An 18,456-nucleotide genomic window follows, 5' to 3' on the forward strand; every position below is an offset into this window, starting at 1 on the left:
GAAAATGAATATCCAGGAGTTACAAGGAGCTGGTGCAGGCACACAGCAAGGTGCTGGATGAGTGCTGAGCTCGTGTGCTGGCATTCCCAGGTTTTCCTGAAAGGATGGATGGGAAAAGCACAAAGCCAGCAGGGATTTATGTCTACTTCCTGTGAAATACTTTAAGAAAATGATGAAATTATTTGGGTTGCAAGGGACGGGTGCCAGCCCTGCCATGGCAGGGACACCTCCCACTGTCCCAGGTGGCTCCAAGCCCCAGTGCCCAACCTGGCCCTGGGCACTGCCAGGGATCCAGGGCAGCCACAGCTGCTCTGGGCAGCCTGGGCCTGCCCACCCTCATTGGGATTTGTAATTAATTTAATCTAATCTAATCCATAGGTCCTTTCAGCAAGATGATTCCAGCACACTTGCCATGTAGAAATCAGGGAGGCCCCCAGCACCAGAACAGCACCAGCCAGAGCAGATGGAGCAATTTAAAACATTTTCCTGGGCATTCAGGCTATAAAATCTACCACTGGAATTTACATCCGTGGATAAAAACACTCTCCATTTCCACCTGCAGAAAATGTAAACATCCAAAGATGTTACGGGGGAAAGTGCCAGCACAAAGCTCCTGGACAGCCATTCCTGGGATGCCTGGATGCCCACAGAGGGCAGAGGGACAGAGATGGGGCTGTGCCAGGCCAGGTAAAACACCACAACTGAACAGTTCCCCATCAAGAGCAAGAAATAACATTTCCCAAAAGACTTGCTGAAAACAAACCAGCCCCACGACCACATATGGTTTGCACAGCCAAACCAGTGGATAATTAAATTACAGCAAAGTTGCTAAATAGGAATTGATATAAAACTTCAGCTAACTGAAAAATTGTCTTTGACTGCAGATCAATAGCAGGCTTGCAAGATTCATCTGCACATAATTAGCAGAGAGATTTGCATCAAAATCCTGGATCCCATATGCTGCAACATTACAGAAACCCATTAGGCACCTTGTAAGCCTGAGATACTTTTGGTGCCACAAAAAAAAGAAAAAAAACAAACCCACAAAAAAACCTTGGATAAAAATCTAACAAAAAAAATAGAAATTCTAAAAGCTTTAGAATGATTTCTGAAGGCAATAAATGTTCATTAAGTAATGAAGTTCCTCTAAATTCTATTTACAGGCTCTGGTTTATATTAAGGAATCCAAACAACTCCTCATTGGCTTCTTACTCTAAAAACAAATTGATATCCAACAAAAATGGTTCAAAGCAAATTTTTTTAGTCTCTTGTAAGAACCTAAAAGAGGTCCCTGAAGTGAACAGCTTTTAGACACCAACAGAATGATATTATTAATTGTAAAAGTGAATTATTTAATTTCAAACACATTTATTCTCTACCTACACTCAATTAAAATCCTGTATTTTTAAATCAATCCTGCAAGTTAATTTAAATTATTTAATTAATTACTATTATCCAAGTGTTTGCTCACCACAAACCAGCTGCACTTCAGAAATCACAAATTTTGTAAAGATAACACTGTTAATATGTTTAAAAAGCAATTAATTGGAGAAAGACTCTTTTTTCTACTGTTGTCACTTTTTGTGCATAAACTCTCATTTTTTTTTAGAACTCTAGTGAGATTATGAAGCTTTGCCAAGAGCTCAGGGGCAAGGAATGGCTGAAGAAATGTTTCTCTGTCCAGCTTGGCTGTGAAGCTCATTGGGGTGGAGCTCCCAGGTGAGCTAAAAACTTCCTTAATTTCCTGAAATTCAGTCTTAAAACACCTGAAATTCCCATCAAACACATAATATAAAAAGTAGCCACTTTGTCTAATGTACACCTTCCTGATTTTTAAATAATTGTGTAATTCTTCTGTCGCTCAGAGCTTTTCCAAGTGCTCTTTCTCCTGATGCTGTCACTGAAATGAGTTTTGACAACAAGATCTGCTGAGTAGGAACCAGCAGTTAACCTAAAAACTGGGTTCATTAACTCCATAATTAGATGGATTTCCTAAATTAGCTGGATAAACCTCCCCTATGGAGCCAGGAGAGGAGAAGCTCCAGGGAGAGCTCAGGGCCTGAAGGGGCTCCAGGAGAGCTGGAGAGGGGCTGGGGACAAGGATGGAGGGACAGGAACAGGGAATGGATGTGTGGGAGATTGGGAATTGGGAATTCCTGTCTGGGATGGGACACAGGGAATGGCTCCCAGTGCCAGAGGGAGAGGATGGGTGGGAGATTGGGAATTGGGAATTCCTGGCTGGGATGCAATTCCAGAGCAGCTGGGGCTGCCCCTGGATCCCTGGCAGTGCCAAGGCCAGGTTGGACATTGGGGTTGGAGCAGCTGGGACAGTGGGAGGTGTCCCTGCCATGGCTGGGGTGGCACTGGGTGGGATTTGAGGTCCATCCCATCCAAACCATTCCCTAATTCTGGAATCTCAGGTGGCCCTGGAGCAGGACATGAAGAGAAGGTGTTTGAGCAGTCACTGCTGAGGTGCTTCCCAAAGTACTTCCAGTTATTTTTTCCTTTGACACAGGGAACAGAACAGCCTGGGACTGGTGAAGACTCACTAGGGATGAAAATTCCTCTCCTTCCTGGGGGTTCAGGAAATTCCACAGAACACCCTCAAAAGCCTTTGCAGCACCTCCGTCCACATTTGTCACAAAGAGAAAACATGATTCAAGGAAGACACCTGTGCTCTCCAAATAGAGATTTTTATATAAATAGAAATAAAATTCAATTACCTGAAGTGTCAACCGCCACTATTCAAAACAAATATTTGAAATTGATGAAAATTAGAATTTTATATTAAACCAAACCTACACAGCAACTAAATTAATTTTTTTTTCAATATTCAGAACTTTTAAGCTTCTTAAAAGTTCAGATTTTTTTGCAATTTCTGAGGCAAGAATTATTTTTAAAGCCTGCTTTAAATTTCCACAGAACAAGTAAAATATTTTAAGTATTATTTCATCCTTTGTGTGTCTATAACAGCACATGCTATCCACCCTTCTAAAATTCATTGCACAATTACAAATTTAAATTAAAGCCAGTGAGTTCAGTGGAAAGAACACAAATAAGAAAACTGAAAGAAAACCATCATCAAAACGAGAAATCCATAAACATTTGATAAATTTGGCAGTTGAAAAGAAGCCCCAATAAAAGGAAATTTTTCATACTTGTTGCCACCTGCCCACCCGACTGCTTTGCTTTGCTAGAAAAGAGCAAAATAGAGGCCAACCTATTTAACTAAACAGTTTTTATTAAAGAAAAAGAAAAGCAAGAATCTATAAAGTAGCAAGTGATCCTATTAGTTCCACCAGACTAAAATCATACAGTCTACGTATGTGGTCCTTTCAGCCACATCTGTTATGAGCCATTTTGATACCCAAAAGCAGAGAATATTTGCCTATATTTATCAGGCACTGAGTGCAAATCAGGCTTTTTCTCCTCAATAACTCCTGGTAGAATGGGTAGATTAAAAAAAAAAAAGCAGTCAGAATTATAAAACATTTGTATTTACCACGGTTAAGGCCGAAGTACTCATCGTATTCCATGACTTTCTCTTTGAGGAATATGTAAAATAAATTAAAGATGAAGGGTACAAAATTAAAGGCAGCAATCTGGTGGCATAATTCAAAGATGAGTTAAATATCCAATATCCAGAACTGGATGTGATACATGGTAAATATTTGGGATTTGTATTCCCCCAAATTCATCACCTCACATTTAGTGCCTGGGTCCTGAAGTTTCCTTTAAATAAACTCCGGCGAATTCTTTGCACAAAACGCCCTATTCTTGACTGCTCTTTCAGCCAGAGATTGAAATGCAGATCCCAAAAATAGATCAGTCACTTATTTCAACTCCAGACCTTTGAAAATCCAGATCAATTGCCTTTTGTCATCGTCTTTATATGGAGAGTAAGAAATTTCTGCTCGGCACCATGGAAAAGCTCCCGGAGCCCTTTGGAAGAGGCGGCAGCATCGATAGTTTGAAACATCCGCGCGCCACTTCACGGGAATTTATTGACATTTTGGGACTATTCCTCCATATTTTAATCTTTATGAGAAAGCCACATAACTTACAGCAGGCACTAAGCAGCTTTCAGGTTCCGAGGTTCGCCCTAAGCTCGGGATTTCGGATTTGAAACCGCGCGACCTTCTCCCTAAAACCGGCGCCGCGAGCCACGCTCGACGCCAAGCGCGGCTCCCGCGCTCGGTCCCTCGGTAACCAAGTCTGGGAAAGAAATCACAGACACCCAAGTGGTTTGGCAAGTGTAAGTGCCAGAAGCTGAGCTAAATCCTCTGTTTACACTGGGGATTATCCGCGTGGATGGCGCGGCGCTCCCGGAGCCGGCGCTGGTCAGGGGACGCTGCTCCCCATCCGCCCGCGGGGCAGGGCACAAAGCCCCGGCCTGGTAGGAAGTGACCCAGAAGGAGATGCCGAGCAAGGATTTCCACAAAGGCAGTCTGCCTCAGAAAAACTCCATATGACCATTAACGGGCCGGCAGGGCCTGCCAGGAGGCCTCATTACAGCCCTACAGAGCCCGCGGACAAAAGCTGGAGAGCTTTAGCCCAGGGATGATCTGCTTTATACTGACTTGAGAGAGTCCATATAGAGCGAGCAAAAGAAAGAGGTTTAGCTTGGAAATTCTCCCAAGAGACAAAGCATTGTCGCTCAGTCTGGAAGGCCCACATGGAACATACTTCTGATGGGCTTAAACATCCCACCCTCTCCAAATTAACATTCAACTATTGCCTGCTTAACATCTGCTCGGGCACGGCGACTTGTGGGAGGTTGTCAGAGGAGCCTAAAAAGGCTCCCCCGGCGCCTCAATATTAAGAAATCTAATTCAAGAAATCGTGGAAATATGAATTTATAGCTAGGACCAACAACTCCTGAGGAATGAAGAGTTTTATAAATCAAAACTCAGTTGTTCTGAGAATCAAACTGTCTGAGTACCTCCCAATATTGCCCTGTTTAATGAGAATAAAATACTGACATTAATCTACACTTAAAAAAATATTTAAGAAAGTCAGCATGAATGCAGGACTTGGAGAAAAACCTCCTCAGCACGGTAGAACCTAAATATAAAAATGGCCATCTTACCCTCCTCCCCCACAGACACAGGCGGATATTTTTATTTTACCTGCTCTCCTAATGAGAGACTGGAGTCACAATTCCCATCTCCAAATCCACCAGGGAAAAAGAAAAAAAACTCAATAATAAGAGTCTGCCTTACTACTCGCTGATTTCTGCCTTTCAGAGAAAGCAGCTGCTATTTCCTAAAATAATATCTAGGTTAAATTCTAAAAGCGAGTTTTCTCAAGATCCTGAATATCTCCAGAAGGGAAATTTAGATAGGGAAATAACAAACAAGGAATTCAGGATCCCTGGCAGTGCCCAAGGCCAGGCTGGACACTGAGGCTGGGACACTGGGAGGTGTCCCTGCCGCGGCAGGGGTGGGATGGATGGGATTCAAGGTCCTTCCAGCCCAAACCATTCCACGGATGAAGCAGGAAGGGACTGTCCCAGTGTCCCTACAACCCCTGCAGGTGATTTGGAAGCCCTGCTCTGTCCAAATCACACAGGAGCAGCATCTCCTCAACACCAGACCCAGGGACAATCCACTGGGAGCACGGCACAGCTTCCTCCTCCCACGCAGTGGGGCTGGAGCCAACCCTGCAACGGGTACAGACATTCCAGGAGCTCATTCCCAAACTTGGGAATGCACAGAGCTCTGTGCACAACGACAGCTCCACTCACCATCACTGAAGCACAAATTGAATTCTATTCAAATAGAACATCACCACAACAGCAATGAACCTGCTGAGCCCCAGCTCCTCAAAAAGCTGCTGGGTAATGGCTCAGCAGAAACTTATTTTTAAGTTTGAAGACTAAAAGGTGCTGATTTTTCAAGGAGTAAACACGCAAAAATATATTGAAACGACATTTATCAACATTTCCAGCCTCTTCTCACAGCAATTAAATAAAAATTAAATTTAATTGGCTGAATGCAGGACTTGGGGAAGAAGGTGGGGGATGATCCCATAAATGCCTGGGATGACGAACTCTTAAATAAAGCCAAGAAGGAATTTAATTCTGTATTTTGGATTGTAAGAGACACAAAGACATTAAATCTCTTCTGGTTCCTTACGAACAACCTGCAGCTTCAATCTAAGATCCAGCCCTCAGTGGTGGATATTTAAATTTAATAATGTCACAGACCTTTGATAAGCTTTGGAAAATTTTGGAGCCCAGGTCATGATGATATACAACCCCCAGTTATCTTTTGTACATCTCCCAGGTGTGAAATTAAAAAATGAGAAGTGATCGATGGCAGCAGAATACACAAATTGTGCTTTTGAGGTCAGGGCTGTCACATCCATTTCATAATTACATGCTTCAAAGATTTATTAAAGTTCTGGAGAACAAGGAATGTATTGGAAAAGAGACAATGCAAAAGGCTGGATGGATTTTGGAAAAAAGAAGTACATGAACAACGTGAGGAGATTCCTCAAAACAGAGGGTTTCCAGAAGGAGGGAAAAAAATACATATATATATATATATACGCATACACATATACACACAAACCTATATATATTCACATACACACTTGTACTAGTCTAAAACAGTGCTAAAAATAAAGAAAATTGCAAAACATAAACAACACCAAATTTTTGAGAGCACAGAAAAACATCTCAGTAGCAGCAGGAGCCAGAGGATAAACATGAGGTTTTAGTGCAAAAAAAAAAAGGCTTATTTTGATTTCCTTAAAGGGTTTTACTAAGTGCCAGTGATGATGCAAATCAATTTAATCTTAACCTGAAATTCAAGTGGGCTGCGGAGAACGGGATCAGCATCTGCCAAACACAAAGGGATAAAATCCCACCTGAATAAAATCCCACCTGAATAAAATCCCAAAAATGAAGCAAAGTTTTGAAGAGTCTCATTTACTCACCAGCTGCCTCCAGAACCAGCTGCAGCCTGGCCTTGGCCTGTTCAGCAGGAGTCTGCAAGAGAGGACGGATCAGCTCACACCTGGTTGGACTTTCCATGGGACATCCCCACCCTCAGAGAGCTCCTGCCTCCTCCAGCCACAGGAATTCCAGACTGGAAACAGCGAGGGAGGAATCACCCAGGAAATCTTCACAACTGACCCAAACCCATCCCCACGTGGTGGCTGTGGCACCGTGAGCAGCCCCACTTCCAACCCTCCAACCCCAAATCCTGCCTGGCTCCCGGGTGACCTCGTCCCACGAAACGCTCCAAATCTGGGTTCAACGTGATTCATGTGGTGAGTTTTTCCCACTTTTCTCTTATCTGGGGTGACTTTTCCCTCTCCTGAAGGTGTTGCTGCACATCTGCAGCTCGAGGAGCACGCTGCTGGCTGTGGCCCCACTATGCTAATGAGTGCCAGTGATGTTGCACTGTGTCCAATGTGTTTGCCATCCCTCTAAATGTGAAGCCACTCAAACGTTGCCGCAGTTAAATTGAGACACAAACCCTATTTGTCACGGAGTTCAGAAGTTGATTATTTCTGGAAGCATCACAGAAGTTTGGGAGGTTTCTGCCCTGCGCTAAAAACAAAACCCAACGGGAATTTTTGGTGGCGTTTTGCAGCTTAGGAAATTCTTCTCAAGAGTCAAAATGGCTGCAAAAGGGAAAATTAAATAGGAAAATACAGACAAGAGCAGCTGTGGCTGCCCCTGGATCCCTGTGTGCCTGAGGCAAGGCTGGACACTGGGGCTTGGAGCAGCCTGGGAAGGTGTCTCTGCCATGGGAGGGGTGGGAATGGGATTTAGGATCTCTTCCAACCCAAACCATGCCATGATTCCATGATTTTAATTAGGCAGAGCTCTTTGCCATGAACGTCCCAACTGGTGATGCTTTGCATGGCCTCAACCACCCTCATCTACACCCACGAGGAGAGGCTAACAATGACAGAACAATTTCTACTCCAAGAATTTACTGCTCCTTCCAATAAGAGAGATTCTGCATTAAAATGAAATTTAAGTGAAAATCCAGATTTTGGTTGTATAGAGATCTATTATTTTTAGTTCAGATTTTTGCTGTTTGCATAAACCCAGAATTACTGAGCAGAATTTATTATTATAGCTGCAATATGGATCCTACCATCACACCTGACCATTAGTCCTGGTGGCAGCAAGAAACATCTTGAAATTTATCATAAATTATCTTCCCATTTCTTCTTCTTGCCACGAACTGATCATTGCAATCTGTTCTGGCATCTTTAGAAGAAGGGAAGGATCTGCTTTTTATCCAGAACCAACTTGCCCAGCTTCAGTTTCAGAGAAGCTTTACTTGGGTTTGTGCTTTCTCCATTCCACGACAACTCTAAATTTGAAAATAATTTCACCAGGATTAGTTGAGTTCAGCAAAATTTTGCAGGATAAGCAGAGAAAGAAAATTATTTGGTGTCAAACACCACCTGTGCTCACGTCTGCACATCAACAGCCCAAGTCTTTGTGCACCTCATGCATCAGGTGGGTTCTGGCACCCCAAACCACAATTTCCTATTCCTACAGCAGTTATCCTCCACAAAACCCTGGATCTCTGAGATCATTGGATCCCTTCTTGCTGGCCAAAGAACCACCAGTGACTGGAGAAAGATGTTCCACTGGCAGCTTTAGGATATTCGTGGCACCACCACACCCACAGGAATTCCACGAAAGAGCAAACGCCAAGCAGGCTCCAGAGGAGGAGAGGGGAAGCAACAGCAGCTTCCTGGTACTTTCCTCGTGGTCTTAAGCATAACACAGAAGGAAAAGAATTCAAAGAGTGAAAGGAAAAATAAAAGTATTTCTAGTGGCAGCTGTGAAGGAGTCTACTAAGTGTCACTTCCAGCACTAAACAGGGAGTTCCACAACTGATCCGGCGGCTCTGAGGAGCTCCAAACCCCTTTTCCCACTCCTCGCACGGAGTTATGGATGTGCCTTGTTGGTGTAAGGGAGGGAAGACTCAAACCCTCCCTTCACTCAGCAGTTTCCCACTGGGAGCAGCCCAGGCAGTTGCTGTGGAGCATCTTCCCCTTTGCCCTGGCCCCAGAACTCGCACAGACACCTTGGCATCAATCAATAAGCCCTAACCAAGGAGTGAGAGGAGGATTCTGAAATAAAGGTGACTGGCTTGGCCCCAGAAAACATCTCTCCAACTGGTGGACGAGGCCAGCACTCGGAGAAAAAAAGGACAGAGGGGATTGCAGCTGAAAACCACAATTAGAGCCTCAAACAAGCCAGGAGCAATGTGTGAGAACAAGCAGCTACCCCAGGTCAGTATTGATTTAGGGAACCATTAAGTGAAAAAATTCAGCAAGAGCCTCAGGAAACTTCAAAATGGTGAAGTGATCGGTGGAGGAAACGTTACCAAGAGTGGTGTCGAGCAAAATAAACCCTTGTACTTTCCTTATGGTCTTAACAGAAGGAAAAGAATTCAAAGAGAGTAAAAGGAAAAATAAAAGTATTTCTAGTGCCAGCTTGTGAAGGAGCCCACTAACTGTAAAAGCAGGAGAGGAAGTCCCTAAAATTCCTTAACAAGCACACTGTAAAATGACCTGAGGTCATCCCCAGCAATGAATTTTACACGTGTCCAAAAGTGTCTGGTGAGACACTGGAATCCCAGCTCAGAAAAGGATGGTATTCCATAGGACACCATCAACACCACTGTGATTAATAACAGATTTAATATTTCAAATAAAAATTGGATTAGATAATTCATTTTTTAATGGTAGCTGATTTATGAAGATGCAGCACACCCTTAACTTGTGTTTCTTTGCAGTTCATCCACTGCATTGCATCACTACTCCTTTCATAAATAGTTATTTTAATAAAATTACACTAAACCAGACGTACAACTTTAAACTTAGTGGGTTTAGTGTAGAAGTGCCCACACAAGCTGCTTGTCACTCACAGCTCCAGGAAACAAGATGTAATAGGCAGGAGAGCCATGGCTAGCTTCCCAGATATTCCATTTCAAGGGAGATGCAGCTTCTCAATTAATAGACTACAACACTTTAATTCAGCTTAGAACATATTTTAAAATTATTCCTGCTATTTGGAATGAATGGTCAATGTTCTTGACAGAGGAAACAATATTAAAGTGAAAACTTGAGAACACTGAGGAAAACAATTTGAGAAACATGAGGTTTACAAGGAGAGCCCAAGTTTCTGCTGGAGCCAGCCACTGGGAATGCTGTGGAGCAGAGCACGTGGCTCTTGGCAGCACTGGGAAACTTTTATCCCAGGATTCCAGCAGCTCGTGAGGCTGCAGCATTTTCAGTTGCAATGCTGCCTCCCTGAATTTTTATCACTGTGGAATTTCGTATGGAAAATGTCTGAGATGTGCTAAAACTGGACAGGTCCCACTCCTCCTGCTCATCCCTGACACTGCTGGGGTAAAATCTACCTGCAGGACTTTCCTGTTTCAAAACAGCTGGATAAAAGCCCAACAAATTTCTGGTGATGTTGATCAATTCTGGGGGGTTTTTACACCAATCTTTTCTTTTGGTATTTGATAAAGAAAAATCCACCCCTCACCATTCCCAGGAAAACCTGCTACCTGAAAACAATTTTATATTGACTCGCACAGAGGACATGGGGTATCAAACCTGTTTAACGAAAATAATCAAACTCCTAATTTAAAAACAGGTAAAAATTGGAAATCAAAACCGAGTTGTGCTTGTACCTACTGTGGATCTTCTCATGTCATCTCCCAGGGCTTAAATTCCTCTGGAAGCAAGCATAGGTGGTAAAATCCCAGATTAAGAGCAAAATCCAAATGATACCCAAGGAATCAGTAAATAAATAGTAATTAATAACTCCTCCTCAGAGCACAAATCCATCCTCCTGCTTTAACTCCATCCTCTCACCCCTTTCCTAGGGACATTGATCCGACCTTTCCATGCTTGATGAGCTCCACAAAAGGTTAAGGAGAAAAGTAACAAGAAAGAGCAAACCAAACACACATTTTCCAGCTGTCTGAGGGGGTGGCTGCCCAAAACTACGGGGGATAATTCCAAAGCAGGTCAGAAACTACAGCAAATGTTTGGAATGAATCCCAGAAAAACGGGAAGTTGGCAAGGCTGAGGACACAAGAGAAATTCCCAAGTGGAGGTAAAAGAGAAACCCCAGGGGAATGAGGCCTAAGAGAGGCTGTGGGATGAAGGGAATTGTTTAGCAGGGATAAATCCAGGGGTTCTGGTATTACATGGACGGAATTCACGTGGAGGAAGGAGAGGGAAAGGACAACAAATCCCACTCAGGGACTGCCTGAGAGGTGATTTCCCTGGAGAAACAGCCACATCCCACAGTGTGGGGTCCCATTCCATCACTCCTCACACACAGGGATGGCTTGGGAATTTGGTGTTTCCATGGAAGTGCCAACGGTTGCGATCCAAATGAGACACAAATCAGCAGCCAGGCACTGAAGAGTCCAAGCCCACTGCTCCCAGGAATCTGTGAGACTGGAAGGGTGTTCCAGCTGCAGGGGGATGTGGGAATGCACTGAGTGACAACACCCCATCCCATTTATACAGAATTCCAGCAGTTTGGGGTACAGCAGGGTGACAGGCCTGACCAGCTGCAGCATGGGAGAAGTGCAATTCCCACTGGGAGAACTCCTCTGCCTCGCTGCATTCCCAAAATCCAGCACCAATTCAGCAAATCCCCAGGCTGGGGCTGGAGACCTCAGTGTCAGTGAGGGGCAGAACCAAGGAAGAAATCAAACACAGGGGTATTTAGGTAATTTAGGAAACACCTAAAATTACATTTCAATTTATTCTGTAAGTCAGGGGCCTGCCTTCACCTGCAATATTTATCCATCCCACTTCCAGCAAATCCCAACAGGAGAGAGCAACAAAGGAGCCTAAACCCAGCCAGCTTTTAAATAGAGTTTGATCAAATTATGGAAAAGATTGTGGGACAGGTTTATCATAGGAATGCTGGATTCCTTTCCTGCCATTTACTTCTCTTTGGGTGATTAAAAAAGCAATTACCAAAGAAAATGCAAATACTTATTTGTATAAGAAGAGACTTCACAGGAGAATAAAATACTAAAATAAAAATAAAACCAAAGGAGATTGAGAATTTGCAGTTGTCATCTTTTCCTTGTATAAATCTTTGAGGGTGGCAAATTCCAGATTGACAGAGGAATGGTTTTCACACTAAAAACATAAAAAATAAAATCCCACAGAAGAATCCCTAATCTGAATTAATAGCACAGAAATATAATAAGCACATCTGGCACTATTTGAATTAAACCCCTGCATTTTCAGACATAAATCTGTTGAAAAGATTGGATGGTAAAATTATATTTATGTCTGAGTTTTTCCTCTGATACAGTTAATCAACAACACCACTCAGGAACAGGCTATGGTAGAATTTCCTGATGGGATACAGTTCCACCTGCTCCCAAAAAAAAAATAATCTTAAATTTATCAAAGCAAACCATAAGTGGAGAAAAATCATGTAAAACACGGAATAATGGCAATTTCTGTCCATGGAATGCACAGATGCTCTTGGTATTTCAACAGAAATAAAAGAATTCAGCATCAGGGATGGACTAATTAGGAAAGGCAATTCATTAACCAGAACAATGGGGAGAAAACACGAAATTTTAATTTATGGAAAGGCCACAGAAAACATGACCAATAATGAAGAGGCCATCTCAATTGGACACCAACACTACAAAAACCAGGGAAAACCTGGGTATGGAATGGGGCTCCCGCAGCCAGAGGCAGGAAAAACCATCTGAACCCCACCAGAAAAAAGGACAGAAACCATTCCCAGAGCTCTCCTCCTCCAAGATTGCCAATCTGCCAAAACGGGAAGGAGAGAGCCAACACTGACAGGGCCCAGTCCTGAATTCAGAGCCCAATGAGGAGCTAAATGAGGCAGAATTATAAAATCCCAGCTCTGAAGGGAATGTCCAAATTTCCTGCTGAAACACCGCAGGACAGTCGGACTCCGAGCTTTCCATCCGAGGGAATTTGCACTCAAATTTGGGATCAGAACACCTTAAAATGCCCCCAAACACCAGCAGCACTTTGACCTGAGGATTCCCCAAGTCCTCTCACCCAGGACACACGTGGCCACTGGAATATTTGGATTTGTTAACTTTAACTGTGGATTTTTAATTTTGCTCCACTTCAGCAGGAGCCACGTCGTGGAGCAGGGCTGGTTTTAACCCAGGATCTCCAGAGAACCCTGCAACACCAGGTGGGTGGAGAAATCCCATCTTGTTTCCACTAAAACCAACCCAAAATGTCAGGAATGAGCAACAATGGATTACTGGAAGCAAATCAAAGGCACGAGGGAATGGCTGTGGCAAATAGCCCGAGTGGCTATTTATTTAAATTTAAATTTTTGGAATTTAAATTTTTGGAATTAAAATTTAAATTAAAATTTAAATTTTTGGAATTTAAAGCAGTTTTTGCAGCAAGAGCTCCTTTAAAAGGAGCAGAAAACAACAATGTCTTTATTGCAGTGAATATTCCTGAGAAAAAGCAAGGAAAAAGGCCTTCCTGCTGGGAGTGGATACAGCAAAATGGATTAAACAGTCAGCAGAAAGAAGGAGAGCTGTAAATAAGGTTTTAAAAAATTAATCGGTAAATCCAGGTCTTTTTAAAAGGAAAAATTCCTGGAAGTGTTAAACTTACAGAGTCATAAAACTGTGTGGGTTCTTTAATAAGAGAGGAAATATGGATAATGTTGCACTAAAGGCTAAAAAATTACCTCCCCTCTATTTATTTCATTGCAGCCTGGAATATCATCCCTTAGATTTACATCTGCATGGAAATACAGTCACAATTACCAAAAAAATTCAACATTCTGATAAACATCATCCAGTCATTATTCTATAAATTAATCTATTTATTAATTTAACCTTTAAAAATTAAAGGTAGAATAACCCCCATCGCTTTACTAAATTTATACACTTAATATTTAACTCATGGATATGGATTTTTATCTTTTATGATTGTTTCAAATTTCTGCTGCATTATGTTGCAACAAAGATGTGGGAGAACATAAAAATAGCAGCAGATAAATGCAGGTTCTGAAATGAAAATTTTTAATTAACACATCATAAACTGCTTTGGAAAGAGCTCCAGCCAAGGCTGGACTGGCTGGAAAAACAGGAGCACAACCAACAGGTAACAGAGATTAATTAACAAAAGGAATCACTGAGAGAGGAATTTTCTCTAAATAAATTAGAATTTTGCAGAAAAAGGGAATCCCATCCCCTTTGGAATCTTTGCATTGAAATGCAGCAATTGAAAAATAATCGGGGGAAAAAATTAAAATGAAAAGCATTTCAAATATCACAAGGATCCAGTGGGTTCTAAATCAGCACTCCGTTTCAAAATAATCTGATAACCTACCCCAAATCATGCCTAATTACACAGGAATTAACCTGCACTTAATCAAGATGATACACTTTGAATAAATTGCATTTTCTCTTTACTCTCGAATTCAATTATTAACTCACCCCCACTGCACCATTTTTTGCGCTGGCACAGATATGCAGGTCTAACTTTTCCAAAAATTACTTGTGTTTCAAGCTTTTGGCCGCTTCTTCTGACAAACAAGTACAATATAAAATGTGCAGGGCAAAACATAATTATTCTGAGGAGCACCTGCATAAAACCAGGGTGCAGAGATTTGTATTTCAGGTGCAGACCACAGATAGTTGGGCAAATTTATGCTTCATCTCAGTATTGTGCCGAGATCCCTCTTCAGTATCTGCAATAAAATACATTCAGATCAAAGATCTCCATGCAAAATCCCCAAAAGAAAAGGAGCAAGAACCCCTACAGAAAGATGAATTTGCTGGTGGCCTCAATAATTAGATTAAAAATCAATTACATTTCTGCCAAAGTGTTTGTTTGCTGGAGAAAACGCTTCCAGGAAATGCACTTAAACTTGGGGATAGCAAAGCAGCCACTGCCCTCCATAAAGTTCCTTTATATATTTTTCCACAATATGCACAAAACCAGAATATGAAATCAGAAACATTTTACACATTCTCATACTTCAGAGAGCACTAACAGCATTTTACTCGTCGAAAGCACTTTATCTTCATGTCTCTATAAGGCAGAGTTGGTGCATAATAATGTAATTTATATTGCCTAAATGTTATTTTGGGAGCATTGCATCATTTCTCAAACTTCATGACCTTTACAATTTTCTAAACTTTTATTTCCCTCATTATTCTGAACAGATTTCATTACATATTTTGAATGTAAACAACCCTGAATAATGATGGGCCCCATTACGTATGTACAGCTCTGACAATCGCGCGCGGGGCCGAGATGGAAACCCAGTGCATTAATTTACCTCTCATCCGCCGTAACTGCACTCCCATAAAAAGTTTTATACTCAACTCACATAAATCACGGGGAAGAAAAATGAGAAAATCTGGTGGCTAACTCATCTTCCACCATTCTGCGAAAATGAAATTCACTGAAATACCTATCAAAACTGCAATCATCAAGAGATAATGTCTTCTTAGGTCTATCTGCACTTTCCGATTTAATTTCCTCCATGCCCTTGACATCCACAGATACCATTAAGATTAAGAGCAGCGAGTAACTGAGCAGTTCTCAGATTTTGATATATGGGACCCAGGCACTAAATGTAATATCATCATTTGAAAATTAATGCAATATTTCTTTTGTTAGTTTTTCCACTCGGAAAGCGGGATGAATACTCGGGGTTCTCGCCAGTAATTTCCCCATCAGAATGCCGTGCAATTATGAGGAGATGTGCACCTGGGCAGAGGTCACCCAAATTACTCCATCATTTAATGAGCACCGAGATCAAACCCGAGCACACTGTTGCTGCCGAGAGACGCCTCGCAGCCTGCTACATCAAATCTGATGGAATCATTAGAGTAATAAGCAGGAAAATCTGTTTGCAGATTAACCTCTGGTTTCATGCTGCTTTCATCTAATGGGGCGCTGTGGAAATCTTGTCAGCTTTTCATCAGCCACGATCAAATTACGGGAATTGCGAACAAACCGCCGGCGCGATTGGAAACAACACCCGCACGTGCCGGGGGTTTTATGCAGATGCCAGGGAAAATCACACTCTTGATATTTTACAGCGTTATTTACTTCAGCTGATCACCGCTCTCCCTCCGCCCGCCGGCCCGTCCGGATTTACGGCGGAGAACGGCAGCCGGACGAATTTATGGGGGAAATATGAGCGGGGCGACAAAGGGAAAGCAAAATAAAGGCACAGAGGTCGTGGGGATGGAAGGTCACGGCGTCCCCACCGCAGCCGAGGGCAGGGGAGGCACCTCGGCCTCGGTGGTAAACGAGAGTGATCAAAGTTTACTTTTTAATAAAGGCACGGAGCCATTAAAGTGTTGTTTTATGTGGAGCGGTTCTGGTTTCAGAGCCTGCTGGTAATGGGAAGCGACAGGGTAAAAGTCGCTTCTCTTACAAAGTTTCCACAAAATTTGTCACCGTTGGATCAAGGAACTGCTGCAAGCGTTTGAATATTCTGCCTGAAAACGCTGTGCCCCTCATGGTTTGATCCACATCTGCAAGGAGCAGCAGCAAAACCTTGGAACAAATAAAAGCGGTGTGTGCACGCGAACTCGACACACGCTCTCTGCGGCGAGATCTCCAATCCTCGGATGCATGGAGCCCCTCTGCAGGAGCAGCCTGGATTTCATCCCCCCAGGCAGACAGAGCCAAAAGCTGCTTTTCCCATGGATATCCATAAGCCATTGATCTTCTGCAGTGTGATTACCTGGTATGAAGCTGATCCAGAGCTCCTGAAGGAGATGGAAACATTTCCAAGGGCCAGGGGAATGTTTGGGATGCTGACCCTGGCACAGCCAAAGGGTCCATCAGCCACTGACACCTGATGGCTTGGGGACACTGGGGGACACAGCCAGAGCCAGCACTGCTCCTCAAAAAGCATCTTCCAAGCTGCTGCGTCCAGCTGGACACTCAGTGGCTCTCCAGCCTATCCAAAGGGAAATTTGGAATGTCCCTGGACACAAATGTCACTTTGGCCATAGGAGGAAAACCTCTCCACCCCCACCCACCTTCACTCCTTTCCTCCCAGAATGGAGCAGACAGACACAACTCAAGAGAGACAGAAGAGACAATTCAAGCCTGCAGAGCATAATTGACCAGCATGGAATTTTGCCAGGACAGCAAGATAAACATAATTACTCATATTAAGAGCGTTAATTAATTGTTTGTGAACACAAATAATTGGCTGCTGGGTTTACAGCTCGTTAGGAAGCCGAGGACTCTGCCAGACGTCACTGTCTGGTGGCCACCCGAGGGCCACGGAGCTGTGACACCACGGGTGAGAAACTCAGAGAGCCACGAGCAGCGAGGGGCCAAACCCCCTGGAAAAGCCAGTGCCAGCCAGGAAATAAATACTGACATCTAATGAAAAGAAATACTTGACCAAATATCAACAGCAAATAAAGGAGAAGGGATCTTGGTTGGGGTTTGGGGTGTTTTTTTTTGGTTGACTACATCAAAGAAATACATGAACCTTAAAGTTCCTCCAGTGCCACCTCTGCCATGGCAGGGACAATTCCCACTGTCCCAGCTGCTCCCAGCTCTGTCCAGCCTGGCCCTGGGCACTGCCAGGGACCCAGGGGCAGCCACAGCTGCTCTGGGCACCCTGTGCCAGGGCTGCCCACCCTGCCAGCCAGGAATTCCTTCCCACTGTTCCATCTAATTCACTTTCAAGCCATTCCTTGTGTCCTGTCAGTCCAATCTCTTGTAAATCCCACATTGTAAAACACCCTTTTTTTACAGAAGGGATCCAATAACAGATAATCAAATCAAGATAAAGACTCTTAAGGTGGGAAAAACCTCCTTACAAGCATTTAGAATTACAGGAATTAAAGCTGTAGAGCTGGAATCATGTGGCTTAAATATTTGGAGGAATATCCCTATAATTAACTGGAGTCCAAAAAGTCTTGATGAACAAAATGTTGAGGTATAGAACAGATTCCAGCACAAATATTCCTACCTGTGGGTGCCTTGGGAAACAGCTGGTTTCCTTGAGCACCCATTCCCAGGACAGATTTTCTAAGGGAAAACAGAACAAAAGTCTCAAATCCAGAGGTTTTTTGACAGATCTTTCAAGGGAAATGTTCCCTGTCCATGGTAGGGGGTGGAATATCTCTAAGATCCCTTCCAAAAGATCTTTTAAGGTCCCTTCCTGCCCCGTTCGGGAATTCTAAATACAAAGCAGCCAATTAATTTAACAAAAACAATTTCATTCCAAATTATGATAAGTTTACCCAAAAAGCACTTCAAGCATCCTCATTCCACAGGGAACATTTCCAGTACCTTTTGCTCACAGAGAAACCCTGAACACCACGGAACTCTTTTCCCACTTCCCACCTCCCCAGGCTACTCCAAGCCCACTTCCCACTTTTTGGGAATATTTGTTGTTATAAATCAGCCCTGCAGCTC

General features: G+C 43.1%; 1 protein-coding gene across 1 annotated transcript in view; it reads right to left on the reverse strand.

The window, feature by feature from the left end:
- The window catches only part of LOC110476133 (uncharacterized), a 124,291-nt gene that overhangs the window by 55,887 nt on the left and 49,948 nt on the right, over positions 1-18,456 (reverse strand). Inside the window, exon 7 of the mRNA XM_077785752.1 lies at positions 6,943-6,994. Within this exon, the coding sequence (XP_077641878.1) occupies positions 6,943-6,994 (52 nt within the window). The remainder of the gene's footprint in view (positions 1-6,942; positions 6,995-18,456) is intronic.

The sequence above is a fragment of the Lonchura striata genome, chromosome 10 (assembly GCF_046129695.1).
Source record: "Lonchura striata isolate bLonStr1 chromosome 10, bLonStr1.mat, whole genome shotgun sequence".
In the NCBI taxonomy this organism is placed as follows: domain Eukaryota; kingdom Metazoa; phylum Chordata; class Aves; order Passeriformes; family Estrildidae; genus Lonchura; species Lonchura striata.